The 13,363-nt window shown below is 43.6% G+C and overlaps 1 protein-coding gene across 4 annotated transcripts; it reads left to right on the top strand.

Moving 5' to 3' along the window:
• Nucleotides 1-6,238: 6,238 nt before the first annotated feature.
• On the top strand, nt 6,239-12,777 carry LOC124195744 (transmembrane protease serine 9-like). 4 transcript variants are annotated; one of them, XM_046590306.1, is made up of 9 exons: nt 6,239-6,892; nt 7,116-7,186; nt 7,482-8,139; nt 8,249-8,674; nt 8,771-8,847; nt 8,914-9,014; nt 9,131-9,393; nt 9,475-9,623; nt 10,599-12,777. In XM_046590306.1, exons 1-9 carry the CDS (start codon nt 6,751-6,753, stop codon nt 10,773-10,775), a joined length of 2,064 nt encoding a protein of 687 aa, XP_046446262.1. In that variant the 5' UTR covers nt 6,239-6,750; the 3' UTR covers nt 10,776-12,777. The 4 variants fall into 4 exon arrangements, with proteins under 4 accessions (XP_046446262.1, XP_046446263.1, XP_046446264.1 ...); XM_046590307.1 differs by having other exon boundaries at nt 6,240-6,892; nt 8,249-8,668; XM_046590308.1 differs by having other exon boundaries at nt 6,242-6,892; nt 7,482-7,872.
• The last annotated feature ends 586 nt before the right edge of the window (nt 12,778-13,363 follow it).

Genomic DNA, 13,363 nt, shown 5'->3' with positions numbered 1-13,363 from the left:
TAAAGGAAATAACAGTTATTCGGGTAGATATACTATATAATATATATCTAATACAATATATATATGCGCTAAAGCTGCTATAGATGTAATATAGTTCAGCACGTTTCGTTGGGTGTGCTATTGATCGCAGTGGGAAACATCCAGCCGTCCAACTCTCTTTCCCTTTTCATTCAGTTTCATCACACACGATAGTCACCATTCGGTGGCGATCCTGTTGATGGTATAATAATGGCGAGACTTAAAGTTAATCGAGCGCCTTCTGCCGGTGCAGATGGCATCTGCAATGCTGCGACACTGTGTGTCGTCGCCCTGGTGGGGGGTGAAAAGAAGAAAAGAAAAAAAACTTCCGTTGATTTGATGGGTATTCACGAAAATGTCACGATAGGAGAACGACTCTGTCGTGACCGTCTGACCGAACGTCAATTCACCAACAGAAGCAACAAAAAAAAACCCACAAAACTTGGTCACGATACAGAAAGCAGAGTTCCGCACTTGCCGGAGCTCTCCCACACGCATAAAGAAATGCAATTCGTGAGTTAGCAGCACACACACAAGAGCCCAAGCTATAGCTAGCATATGCTATGCAATGTTATTATTATTAGATATTTTATACATGTGATGTATACAATATTCCATCCTTCACCTCTTTTTTTTTTTACAAGGGGGGGGGGGGCCTTACTGTACACTAAGCCTGGCAATCCATTATCCTGAAATTTGAATTTTCTCTGTAGAGCTTATAGCCACATCGCCCGGCCACTTGTGCGTGACTTGATTGTTACACCGCTTTACTTTTGGAAAGTGTAGATTCAGATTTTTTGAGGGGAGAAAAGACCCGCTCACCGAATATATAGAGAGCGGATATGCACACGTATTTTATATCCAACAAGAGTCGTAGAGCTTTGATGGGCAACGCCCTGTGCCGCGGATAGGTGGGTGGGATTTCATTCCGTGGTGGTGTAGGATGAAGAGACTTTTACACCTTGAGAGAGAGAGACCCTGGAGATGATGATAAACTCTTAATTATTCAACGAGGGAAACAAGATTTCTGCTTTGGATTCCAGCTTTTTTGTTTTTCGTTGGAAATCACGTGGGAAATTATGTTTAAGGGATAGTACGTGTAAGGCGCTGCTGCTGGGCGGGTTGAATTTGATGGTATTTATAATTGAATTTTCGGGGGAAATGAAATAAAAGCCGAGATTCATCAGCTCATCATCACACGGGCGTGTAGCGCCATCGATCTTGATTAGTTGCCGCTCGATACAAGACATGTATAGATGATATACATCCAGCCTCTGCGGTCGATGGGTCCACATCTTTCCGCTATTCCGCCCCATCTCCACCATTCGCCAACCCGCGTGATTGCTCATTGTAATCCACTGGGTTGATCTCTCCTCCTTCCCCCCTGTAGAAAAATGGTTACAAGGGAAGCAGCGACGCAACACTCATTCCGTCATCTTCATCGTGATCGATCCATCATCTTTGGGAAACACACACGCGGTCATTTAACATAAGTTTTTATCTTTGAGGTTGGGTTGCCGGTGTTCGATTTGTGCTGGGATCATTGAGGTTAATTACAACCGATCCGGCCGGAAGAAAAAAGAAAATGTCCAACAAAGACGAGATTCTTATTTTCTTTAATTTTTGTAATGAATCAATTCCCATTTTCTATTTGATTTTGATTTTCTCTGATCTTATATGTGTTGGATGGAGGGGGGGCGTATAGCGCAGTTGGGCAGCATTCATATTTCTAACAAAGTCAATTGAGCTCCAGTCAGCGCCAGCAGAGACGGCGCCAGCCATGCGAACCCCAGTCATCCGTAAGAATTGACATAAGAGGTTAGATACGTTGTGCCTGGGCGAGAAGAGTCCGGTCTTATTAGCCGGCAGCAGGGTCTTGGAGTTGAGACCAGCATCATTATCCTCACGTGAGCTGTGAGTGCGGATGTATCCGTGAGAGTCCCAACGAATAGAAATCCCGAAATAATAGCGAAATAAAAAAATAAATGTCGAAAAAATAAAAAAAAATAAAATAATAAAAAAGGAATCAAAAAATATATCTAAAAGAAAGAAGGAAATTACCTTTGGAGCTCCCGGAGGCAATAAACTGACCGTACGGAATAAGAAGGTATAGGGCAAGCATCTAAGGGAAAAAAGCGATGCCAAGAGCTACTCGACTATAGGCTGACAAATCCTGTTGCTTTGACTTGTCGAGTTGACAAGAGAAAGAAGAAAGTGATGTATTGGGGCCGGGCAGGTTGCAAAGGAGGAAGCCTCCTTCGCCATCGAGGGTGGGCAGGGCCGAACCTCCTCCCTCATCCTGCACATTTCCCTATTACAAGAAAACTCCCATCTTTGATATATTGGTTCTCCGTTCGAGCGGAAACCCGTGGAAGTGAATGATGCAATATTGAAGCTCCCCCCTGATGATCTATAAATCCAGCATCCGGTTTTATTTTTTTCCGATGTTCCACATCAGCAGATTTTTATACTAAAAGAAGAGAAAAATCCCTCCGCTCCGTTGAGGAATCAAAATTGAAAGAAAAACAAAAATCCCCGTCAGATCTCGTCAGCATCCAGCACAGCCTTTACAGTTGACGGCGGTCTATATAGTCGCGATGCTATTCACGGATTGCGTCTTAATAACAATCCCATCAAACGCTGGAAAACGTGACGGAAACATTCTCTCTTAGCCGTCTGAACAAAAGGCCAGCATTTTTTGGTTTTCTTCTGATTTCGAAATTCTTCTGCGGCTTATTGACCTCCTCCCGTGTAGTCAAGACGTAATAACATGTACGTATTTTCCTGTCGAAAAAAAAAGATGAAGAAAAAAGAAAGAAAACATCAGAAATTAGTTCTTCTCCACTGTCGTTCCAGCGCTCTCTCTATATCTGTGGAGAGATATCCTTTTGCGCATACCCGCTTCGGTTCCGGTCTCTTTAACACGTAAGAGGACCGTTGTACGTCATTATATACTTTATGTATTGCAGCAGCAGCAGCAGCATATATGTATAGAGAGGTTCCTTGGCGAAATCTAATTTCTTAGACTCTTTGCGTGACCTGGGCTGTTTCACGTGGCGCAATATGTACGCACAAACAGGGCAAACGCAGGGGCATTAAAAAACCAACGGGTAGTATATAGTACAACACAGGAGAGAGAAAACTATACATAGCAGGGACTGCTGCTGGCTTTTCTTGTAGTCTATACCTTTGAAGACATGAGAGTCGCGCGCGGCACTAACTAATTGAAAACTTTTGGTGGGTGGAAAGACCATTAGGCTTAACCGTCGCTTATTTTCTTCGTGTCTCTCTCTCCTTTATATAGTATACATAGTCTACGTTTGACTTTTTTCGGAGAGGTTTTTCTTCTTCTTCTTTGAATTATTCCGTTTCCATTTGACATGTTACTGTACGTATGCTTCTCACATTTGATTTCCCCGCGTTTGTGGCCCGTCTATAAAGCTTGAGCGTTTTCCGGGCTGGCGTCTGCAGGCCGGAAAAGACGTCAGAGAGTGACAGCAGCAGCCGTAACATGTCTATATAAGCCGCACACACAAGGAGAAAGTATCATAAAGTATTCAAGATCCGGTTCACTGATTTCCATATTTGATTTCCAAATATTAGTAATGTTTTTGGCGCCCACCGTTTTCCCTTTTTTCTGACATTCAAAATGAAATTGCCACTTTGAGGGTCAATGTAAAGCGTAACACATGGCGAAATTTGACTGTCGAAAAAGAAAAAGAATCATCGGAAAAGTCGATGTTGTCATTGCGGATTTAACTTTCCAACCGACTAGAATGAAAATGGAACGGAAAGAACAAAATAACTGAACGAAAGAATTCCTCCATATTGCGCAGCACACCGGTCTACTAGTATGTACACAGTTCGGCGAAGAAGTGCTCAAAGTCCATGACGCCGACTTGTTCTCTCCGAAGAAACTCTTTGGTTGGCCCCCCCCCTCCCCAAAAAAAAAAAGTCTATTTACCGTCAAGTATAGTCTACATGCATTTACAGCCTGACAGCATCGATCGACTGTTGACAGCCTTCTAGTCTAGCTATATACTATTAGCATTTATATCGTGAAACAAAACAATCCAGTTAGAACTGCTATATCTATACACATAGAGTTGAGTTTGCTGATCAACAATTCCGACAACGGCAGAGAACAAACGAAATCGCCAACTTCTTGTTGCTGGGTCAACCCTGGGTGGCGGAGGTATAGTAGTATGGAAGAAAGACATGGAACACACACGGCCGATTTCTGGGAAGTCGGAAATCTAGAGAAAAAAGACGGAATAGTTGTTTTCTCTCTCCCACCTTGCTGAACTGGCGGTGGACGACCGGCGGATCGATCCTTGCCAAAGCCGTTGATTTACAGTGTGTGCGGGGTGGTAGGTGGGTGGGTGGGAATAAAAAGGAAACGTGTTGATCAAACAAGCAAAGTCTACATGGCGTATAAATAGAGTCGCCACATACAGTTCTATTATTCCGTCTCTTCCTTCCGCGCTGTACGCCAAGTTTTTTTGTTGTTTCTTTTTTTCAAACTGCTGTTGACGGGAAGGCCAAAAGCTCAGCCATTCCCAGCCAGTCAGTATACACAGACACATGCTATATGGGCCATTATACAGCAGATCGATAGAAACCGCACTGCAACTTGGAATGTCACCCAAAGTGAGCGGATCGCTGAGCTCTGAGCTGTATTGCTTCAAGACAGTTATATAATGTCCGTTCTAATGTATAATGCCCAGAGCTGGAATCAATCCTTAACTTGGTCCTCCTCTTGCGTCTATACGCGATGACAGTGACAGGACACAGGCGCCAAGTCGAATTTCCCGCCCTGTGTGGAATGAAGAAATGGCCGCCCATCCGCTCTGCCACCGTCTTTCAATGTTTATCCCATTGGAAATGGGATTCCCAATGTTTGAATGTTTATACATACTAAGCTGCAAGTCTTTTAAAACTATCTAACGCGTATTCGCATATCATACAATTACTATGCAGCAGCAGCAGCAGCAGCAGCTGTAGTATATGATGTGATATTGACGAATAAATAGACCCTCGTCGCAGATGCGTGAGCTGATTTACATGTTCTATCTTCCCGCCCGTCAAGGTGTCTGACCTGATTACGGCGTCACGACGGACCTCTCTCGCTCGTGTTATCGGGCACTATATAGCAATATCACGCTCGCAACTTTTTTGTGTGTGCGTCTTTTTCAGACTTTTTTCCCCGTCTGTTTGAGGTGGACCGACAAACTTCTGCCACCCGCGAATTATTTTTTTTCAAAAGTGGTTCGCGTCTGTATTATAAGGTGGTTCTTTTTAAAAACTTAAATTTAAAAAATAGGGTTTTTTGGGGTTTTTCTTTTTTTTTTTTTTTTTTTTTGTTATGTTGATGATGATGTTGTATATCTTTTTATTGGGCGCCGACTCGAATGGTGCGTGTCCCTGCGCGAATGAGAGCAGAATTTCCGTCTCACCTCGGACTAACGAGCCCCCGATTCACGCTACTCCCCTCCACCTTACCCAGTTGGATTATTATTATGTTACCATTTTTCTTGGTTATCTCTACTTTTCTTTCCATCCGAAATAAAAATAATATTCCACTTTGCTAGCCCATATATAGTACGCACAACACCTGTACACACACACACACACTCGCTTGAATGAATTACCTCAATTTATTTTTCCGCCCTCCGCTTCTAATCGTATACGGTGGGTGAACGTCACCAGGTAAATTGGTTGCTTCATTTCTGAATTTAAGAAAATTCGAAGGGGTTTGAGGTTGTTTCTTTCCTCGAGTCAAACTCTAACGAACTTGATGGCCTCCGATAAAAAGTTGTTGCATACATACATGCGTCGAGAGTTGAGAAAGAAGAAGAAGAGAAAGCAAAGCTGTGCAACAAATGGAGTGAGAGGGGGGTTATAGTCACAAGTGACGGGGGCGAGTCGAAGACGAGGGAGATGAGAGAAGAATAAGAAGAAGAAGAAGGAGAGAAAAGGAGAGAGAGAGAAAAGAGGAACGTTGGCCTCATTTCACGGGGCTGGTTGTTGTTACTTCAATACAATACGAACGTCTAGAGCCGTTTTCTTCGACCCAGTGAGAGAGAGAGTTTGATGGGAGAAAGCGTTGACCTCGTTAGCACACACACACAGCAGAGCTGCTGCTGCTGCTGCGGACCTGTTTTCATTTTGTTTTCTTTCCTTCTTTTCTCCCATTTTCTTTTCTCTCTCTCTTTCTCTCTACCAGAGTGATGGCGTTAGTCTCAGTGTAGAGTGGCCGAGAGAAAGAACCAACTCACTTTGCGCTTAGATTCATTTCACAGAGCTGCTGCTCCTTGCCTCTTTCTCTCTCCTCTTTTTATCTCATCATGTTTAGTCGACTCGGGAATTCCGGCCAGTGCGGGCGCTGGTAAAAAAGTTCCTATTCCCAAACAATCGTCCCCCGCAGTCTATCCCCTTTATGGGCCTTTTGATATCTGAACCCTGTGCAAATTGGCCGCGTTTGTTTTGTGCCTTTCGCTCGTCAGTGCGCGTTTCTTGACGGTTTTTAGACCTGTACCAACCACATCCAGTGGCCAGTCGGTTTAACTTTTTCTTCCGGTGGGAGCCAACAACAACTTTTGTGTGCCACAACGTTCACCTGACGTTGAAATTCGTCTGCTGCTGGATATTATATCCCCCGTCACACCCGGTTATTAAAAAAACAAACAAAAAAAACGTGGACCGATTAGTTTTTTGTTTTTCTTTTATCAAATGGATTACTTCCGCTATTCGACTCATCTGGACGGACCGGCTGCTGGCGGCCTCATCAGCCTCTTATTAATAGCCTCGATCATCAGTCAGCCGATGGTCATATCAGCACGGTCACAAGTCAATGTTATGCCCTACGCCTCCGGTACGTCTCCGTTTTTCTTCCATTTCTTTTCCTTTTTTTATTATTATCATTTTCTAACCGACTCTTGCACACATCACCTCCGGCTGGAACATGTCTGAGCCTGGAACCTCATTTGTTTTTTCTTGTCCGATATGAGACTCGACTTGGTACCAGCAAAGTGAATTTTCCGTGTTTTACCTTATTTGATTTATTAATGTTTTCTTTTTTCTTTGTGTGTGTGCAGGACGGGCAGGGCCGTTCGAGACTTGCGTGAATGTCACCAGCGGAGAAGAGGGTCGGTGCATGTTTGCCATGGTAATTAGTTTCGCCCCGTTGTTCGTTTACAACTTGACATCAATCTATGGCCGACACGTCAAAGAAAAACGCGCTTGCGTGTCCCGCAACTTCCAACCGTTCTGTCAACACCAAGTTTTTTCTTTTTTCCTTTTCTTTTGACATCCGCCCATTTCCTTCCTGACTCCTTTCCGTACCTCGGCGGGAAAAACAAAAAAAAGGGGAAAAACAATTGCGCGCGCTTCGATTCAAACGCCAGTGGTGCCAGTTCTCTGATTTGGCCTTTTTCTTCTCTTTTGATTTGATTTCTATTTAGGATTGTTTCCGCGCTAGAGGCCGTCACGTGGGTATCTGCACCAAAGGGTTCTATTTCGGATCGTGCTGTACCCTGCCGACGTACTCTTCTTCGACCACCGATCCTCCGCTGATTATTCGCCCGCCATCAGCTGCCTCGTCGTCACCAGCCAAGGAGCCGCTGCCGCTGACAGCCGATAATCTCCCCCGGGTGCCGATAGGCGTTTTGGAGAGCAACGATATCGACGGCCCGGAAGCGGGTCGGCCACCTTTCGATCCGCTGGATTTGAGCTATTGGCCCGACCTGCTGGCCGACATCTACGCCCTCAAGCCACAGCCTATTACTTTGTCTAAATTTCCCTACTCAACCTTTCACGCCCCGTCCATTAGCAGCAGCAGCAGCAGCAGTCACGGTAATGCCGCCAGCAGCTCGACAGTCTCACCCGTTGTAGTTAGTCCTGGTTCGATCGGGCCGGCGGCCGTGAACGCCACCACGACGTCCAGCTCCATTCCGCCGACGACCACTCCGTCCTCCACTGTAATGACGACTGTAACAACCGCAACGACAACTACAACAACAACGACACTTAAAACTCCTTCTTCTTCTTCTCCTTCTACTACCACTACTTCTGTCCCGACAACAACAACAACAACAACGACTTCCAGCAGCACTTCCAGCTGTTAGTTTGCCCGGCTATCATGTTACCTTTTATTAATGCCCCGGCGTGCTGGCAATGACAGAAATGCAATTCTCATGTCGTCTCGTGTTTTTCGTTTTGTCGTTGACAGCCGCCGTAACGGAGATGAGTCCTCTTTCCTCTAGCGGGACATGGACGACGACGTGGACAGGAATAGGATCGACCAAACCCAATGTCACCGTCATCTACGCCAACGCCGTGGTGGAGAGCCAAACCCCTGGGGTGGTGCCAATCCAGGAGAGCTGGCTCGAAGAGGAGGAGGTTGTCGACCAACCGACGACATCGATCCCGCCGACATCATCCACCAGCACCACCACCACGACCGCTAAGCCGACCGCACTATCGACGACAAGAACATCGTCGACGAGTGTTCCGTCGTCGCCCACCACCACGACAACGACAACGCCCACCAGCTCCAGCAGCTTACCTGTGGCTATTAAGGATGAGAGAAATGTCACTTTCACCCTGTTGCCCTCATTGGCTCCGGCACCCGACCTCCAGCGACTCGCAGGTGCAGGTTTGAACGAATTTATTTCACCGACCAAAAGATGGCGTTGGCCGACTCAATTCTCATCATTTCATTTTTTTGGTTTTTTTGATTTTTAAATTTCAGTTTGCGGGAAGCCCGTCTACCGGTGGCCGAAAATCGTTTCGGGAGAAAACGCTCGACTCGGCCAGTGGCCGTGGCAGGTAAAAAGAATCAAATATTTCTTTAGGAGCTACAAGTGGAATCATATGCAAATTGTGTTTTATTAGGTAACGCTGCAAGAGAAGACGAGGCGAGGATACTTTCACAAGTGCGGAGCGTCTCTATTGTCCAAGGACTGGGTCATTACCGCCGCTCATTGTCTCAGCAAGTATAAACTGATCCCCCGTTTGAATTGCAAATTGCCTCATTTACATCTCTGATTGCCCCGCTCCCTCCCCGTTGATGGAATAATAACGAGCAAAACGTGTTATTGTGTGGACACAGTGTTCAGCCGGAAAGCCTGTTGGTTCGCATGGGCGGCATCGATTTCGCCAGCGTCGAAGACAAGTGGATCGAAAGTCGGGTCCAGCCCGTCCAGCACCCGCAGTTCAACATTCACACGCAGGCGAACGATATTGCCCTGTTGAAGCTGCTCACTCCGCTCGTTGCATACCAATCGAGTACGTTGCCCATCTGCCTGCCGGACAAGGATATGGAATTCGATGGCGACCAGTCGTTCGTCTCTGGATGGGGTAGACTTGGCGAAAGTAAATTTTTATAATTTTTATTTTTATTTCTCATCCGGGATGGAACACATTTCTCTACTTCTTCTTGTCTTTTTATCGCAGAAAGTCCAATTTCGACACGGTTGCAGTACGTCGGCGTGCCCATCATCAACAACACGGAATGCCAAAAGATTTATCAGTCGATCCACAAGAAAATTGATCGCCAATCCATCTGCGCCGGCTACCCGGAAGGACTCAAAGACTCGTGTGAAGTAATAATTCACTTTCTTCGCCTCCCCACTTTTTTTTAATTTAATTTTTGTTGCACATTGATTTATAACTGAAATACTTCAAACCAGCAACTGTAAAGAGAAACAAAGGCACTAGTGATAGCGAAACGGTCGATTTCCTTCCGGGTTTTCTTAAAACAAAAATCTCATTCCACGCCGGAAGATTTTTTCCCGATATTTTTCTATCCTCTTCACCTTCTCCATCCAGTCTATTTTCATCGACACAAAATAGTATTAAAAAAAATACTTAGATTTTATTGGTTATTTTTCCTGGTTATTAGCAGCTCGTTCCGTCTTTTTGCGCTCGGCCAAAGTGAGCCCGCGTGTTTAAAGCGAGACGTCATCCGCTTGGATTTCCTTTTCGTTTAAACACAACAAAGCTCTTAACCTTGATATGCCAATTGCGTTTGTGTGTGTGTATGTGTGCGTGAGAACGAGGAGGTGGAAAATTTACGGGCTCGACCTTGTCCTGAGGACGACTAATCTACACTAGTTCCACGACCTTTTTAAGACTTCTTCTCCGGAATTTGTGGCATTTCTGGGGTTTTTCTTTTCTTTTCTTTAGTCTTGGATTACATCAGCGATCAATTAAATGTCAAGTCGTCGGCGTTGCACCGCACAGCACGCAGCCGATTATGTAGAGAACCCAAAAGAAGAATAAAAGTTGATGACTTTGCGTCAACCTTGAAAGGGAAACCAAAGGACACCGGTTGTCTAATTTGGTGGAAATGTTCTTCTTTTTCTCGTTCTTGTCACGATTATCCGCCATAATCGCCTGAGTGGCTTAAATTGCTAAACAAGTGGAAACAAAAATTCCCGACTAAACATTTGTACAAGAACCCGTCACGCTCATTTCTGCGATTTCCTTGCAAAACCGACAGTTCAATGTTAAATTTGTGCTAAACGACTTCATTCATTTCGTGTAATTGTTTCTTTGTTTTTTTTTTTACCCAACAGGGTGACAGCGGTGGTCCCATGATGGTTTACAAACGCGGCCGTTGGGTGCTGGCCGGTATCATTTCCTGGGGAGTCGGGTGCGCCCGTCCCAACCAGCCTGGAGTATCCACTCGAGTCACGGAGTTTCTCGACTGGATCCAATCGACGCTGGATGGCGATTCGTTACCTGCAACATGAACAACCTTTTTTTAATTATTTTAACCGGAAGAAAATAGGAGAAGATAATCAAAAAAAAAAAAATAATAATAAATAAATAAGACAATTACTACGAGGAAAAAAGAAGAGCCAAAAATCGGTTGACCGAAGAATTCTATGGATGATTCTTCACATTATTTCTTAATTCGTTTTGTTTTATTATTTTTTTTTTGAATTTTTTTGCGTCAATTTTGATTACCTACTACGTCCTGGTTTTCAGGAAGACTTTAAGTTTTTCGCTTATATTTTTTTGTTTTTTGGTCAAAATGGGGATGGTGAACGCTGGGGTCCGTTATTTAATGTGACATGACATTTTGAAAGTTATGACGTAAATACGGTACACCTCGTTGTGTGCGCAAGTCGGTGGGTCTTGTCTATTGTGCGTGAGTGTGTTTGCGACTGTATATAATCAAATATTATAATCGTTGGGCTAAGCGCGAGATCAAACGGAATTGTTACGGACGTCGTGCGAATAACGAGACGGAAAAAAATATACGGAGACAGAAAACTGCCATCAGGCAGTGGCTATTTTTCATTTAAAAAAAGGAAAATCTGCGTTCGAGCATTATTTTTTTAATCATTTCTAACAGATCTTCAGTTATTTCTCCCGCTGGATGCCGCTCTATTAAAGATAATCTCTTCACGCTCAACGACTTTGTCCGCCTCTTCTACATCGGGCGAGCTAAATACAAACGCGCGAGATAAGTATCGCAGGATTTTTATCTTCTAGATTATACCGTTTTAATTGCTACTTGAAAACAATGAAGGTTATTAAGTGTTGACCCGAATCAAGTGATTGCTGGGCTTTATATTGTTAAATAATGAAGATTGTCCCTGATTAAAACGTTGTACGTGATTAACGGGCTATTTTGATTTCAAATAGGTTTCTTCAGAATAGCTATTCCTATTCCAGCCAATGTGAGCAACAGTTGTTAATTGGTGGGTCAAACGAGATTGCCCGTGTATACCTATGCAACAGCTATCTGCAATTAGCGCCCGAGGTAACAATCACCATCAGCTCTACATCAGAAACAAAAAATGAAGTGATCTAGTAGATGTAGTATAAAGTTGTTAGTTTTCTTTTTTCTTTGTTCCGATTCCGGACGTTGATTTACAGGTCTAAATCCAGCAACAAACCCGTTATTCTTTGAAACAGTATCAATTCTAAAGTATCACGTGACATGAAAATCTCGTGAATCTTTCTAGGCTATTATGTCATGCAGTGACAAACAACCCCATTCTCACCACTTCGTTAACTTTTCGAATTTACTATTTGTTTGGTTGGATACTTTTTCTTTTGGTACGGAGATGAAGTAAGTGGCCGTAAGTTTACAAAGGCGGTCTACACACTTTTCAGTTTGAATGGATAAAGGTAAGCCAACCGATCCGGGTAGCCAATTCACAAAGAAAGTCGCGGCGTGAAATTGAACTGGACATACATTTGAGCACACGAGTTACGCAATTCCAGTTAATCAGAATGGAAAACAAACTGGTACAGGAATGCACTTAGAGGGATCCACTAGCCTACTTTGAAGGAAATTAAATTTAGTTTGATTTGATAAACTAAAAAATTTAATTAATTTTCACCCCCTCCCCCCTTACATAAAAACACAAAGTTCCCCGTCATTAAACGACTCCCCTCAAACAAATTGAACACCAAAACTCATCCTCCTTTTTTTGTGGGGGGAGGGCACCTTTTTTCTAAAAGATTACCTAACCTCTCCCCCCCCCCCCCCGAAATCATTACCTGTTTTCTAAGCGTTCGTCTTTTTATCATTTGTTCACAAAGAACAGTTGCAATTGTTAGTGTGCCTGGTGGAATATTGTTTTTTTTTTTTTTTTTTTTTTGTAGAAAAATTCTTTAAATACTTTAAGTTTTATTATCCATATCCAATCTAACGTACCCTCTCTCCCCATTTGGTGCCTCATACATTCTTTATATTTTTTCTTGTTTTTTTTTTCAAATGTAATCATGTTTAAACTAGTCCAGCTGAATTCAATCCAAACTTTTGATTTTTTACGAAGAGCCGGATATTGCATAACTGTAAACTGACCACGGAACTCTTTTAAGAAAGAAAGAAAGTTTGCGATTGAATAATTAATTTCTAATCCGCCAGGAAGTGAAAGTAGGTCCCATTCCTATAGCGTCATAGAATACCGTATATTCCTTCTGGCCTTAACATTTGATCGATTTCAGAGGTCCCACTTCCTTTTTTCGCTGATAGCGTGTTGCTGGTAACTATATAAAGATAGTAATAGTTTCAAAAATCAAAACCAAATTTCGTTTACCTGATTTGCGGTCACGTTGACTGTTCATCCGTTATCCGATGTTATTTTCTTCTTTTAATGGAACTGAAAAATCGAAAGGAAGTGCGCGTGGAAATCCGCCAGCGTCGTTGAACCCTGGCGCATAAGCGCTGAGTAGGAGGAGTGTGCTGTACTGTAACTTTGTTTATTGATATATACATTTCAAATAAAACATGGGAATCCGTAGAAGAAAGTGTCAGATGGGACGGTCGACGAGAAAATGAAAAAAAAAAACAACTGTGAAAGAAAAAACGTACAACCAC

This window comes from Daphnia pulex, chromosome 6 (assembly GCF_021134715.1).
Source record: "Daphnia pulex isolate KAP4 chromosome 6, ASM2113471v1".
NCBI classification, from domain to species: Eukaryota; Metazoa; Arthropoda; class Branchiopoda; order Diplostraca; family Daphniidae; genus Daphnia; species Daphnia pulex.
Note: the sequence above shows the minus strand (reverse complement) of the source record. Positions and strands in the feature narration are given on the sequence as shown.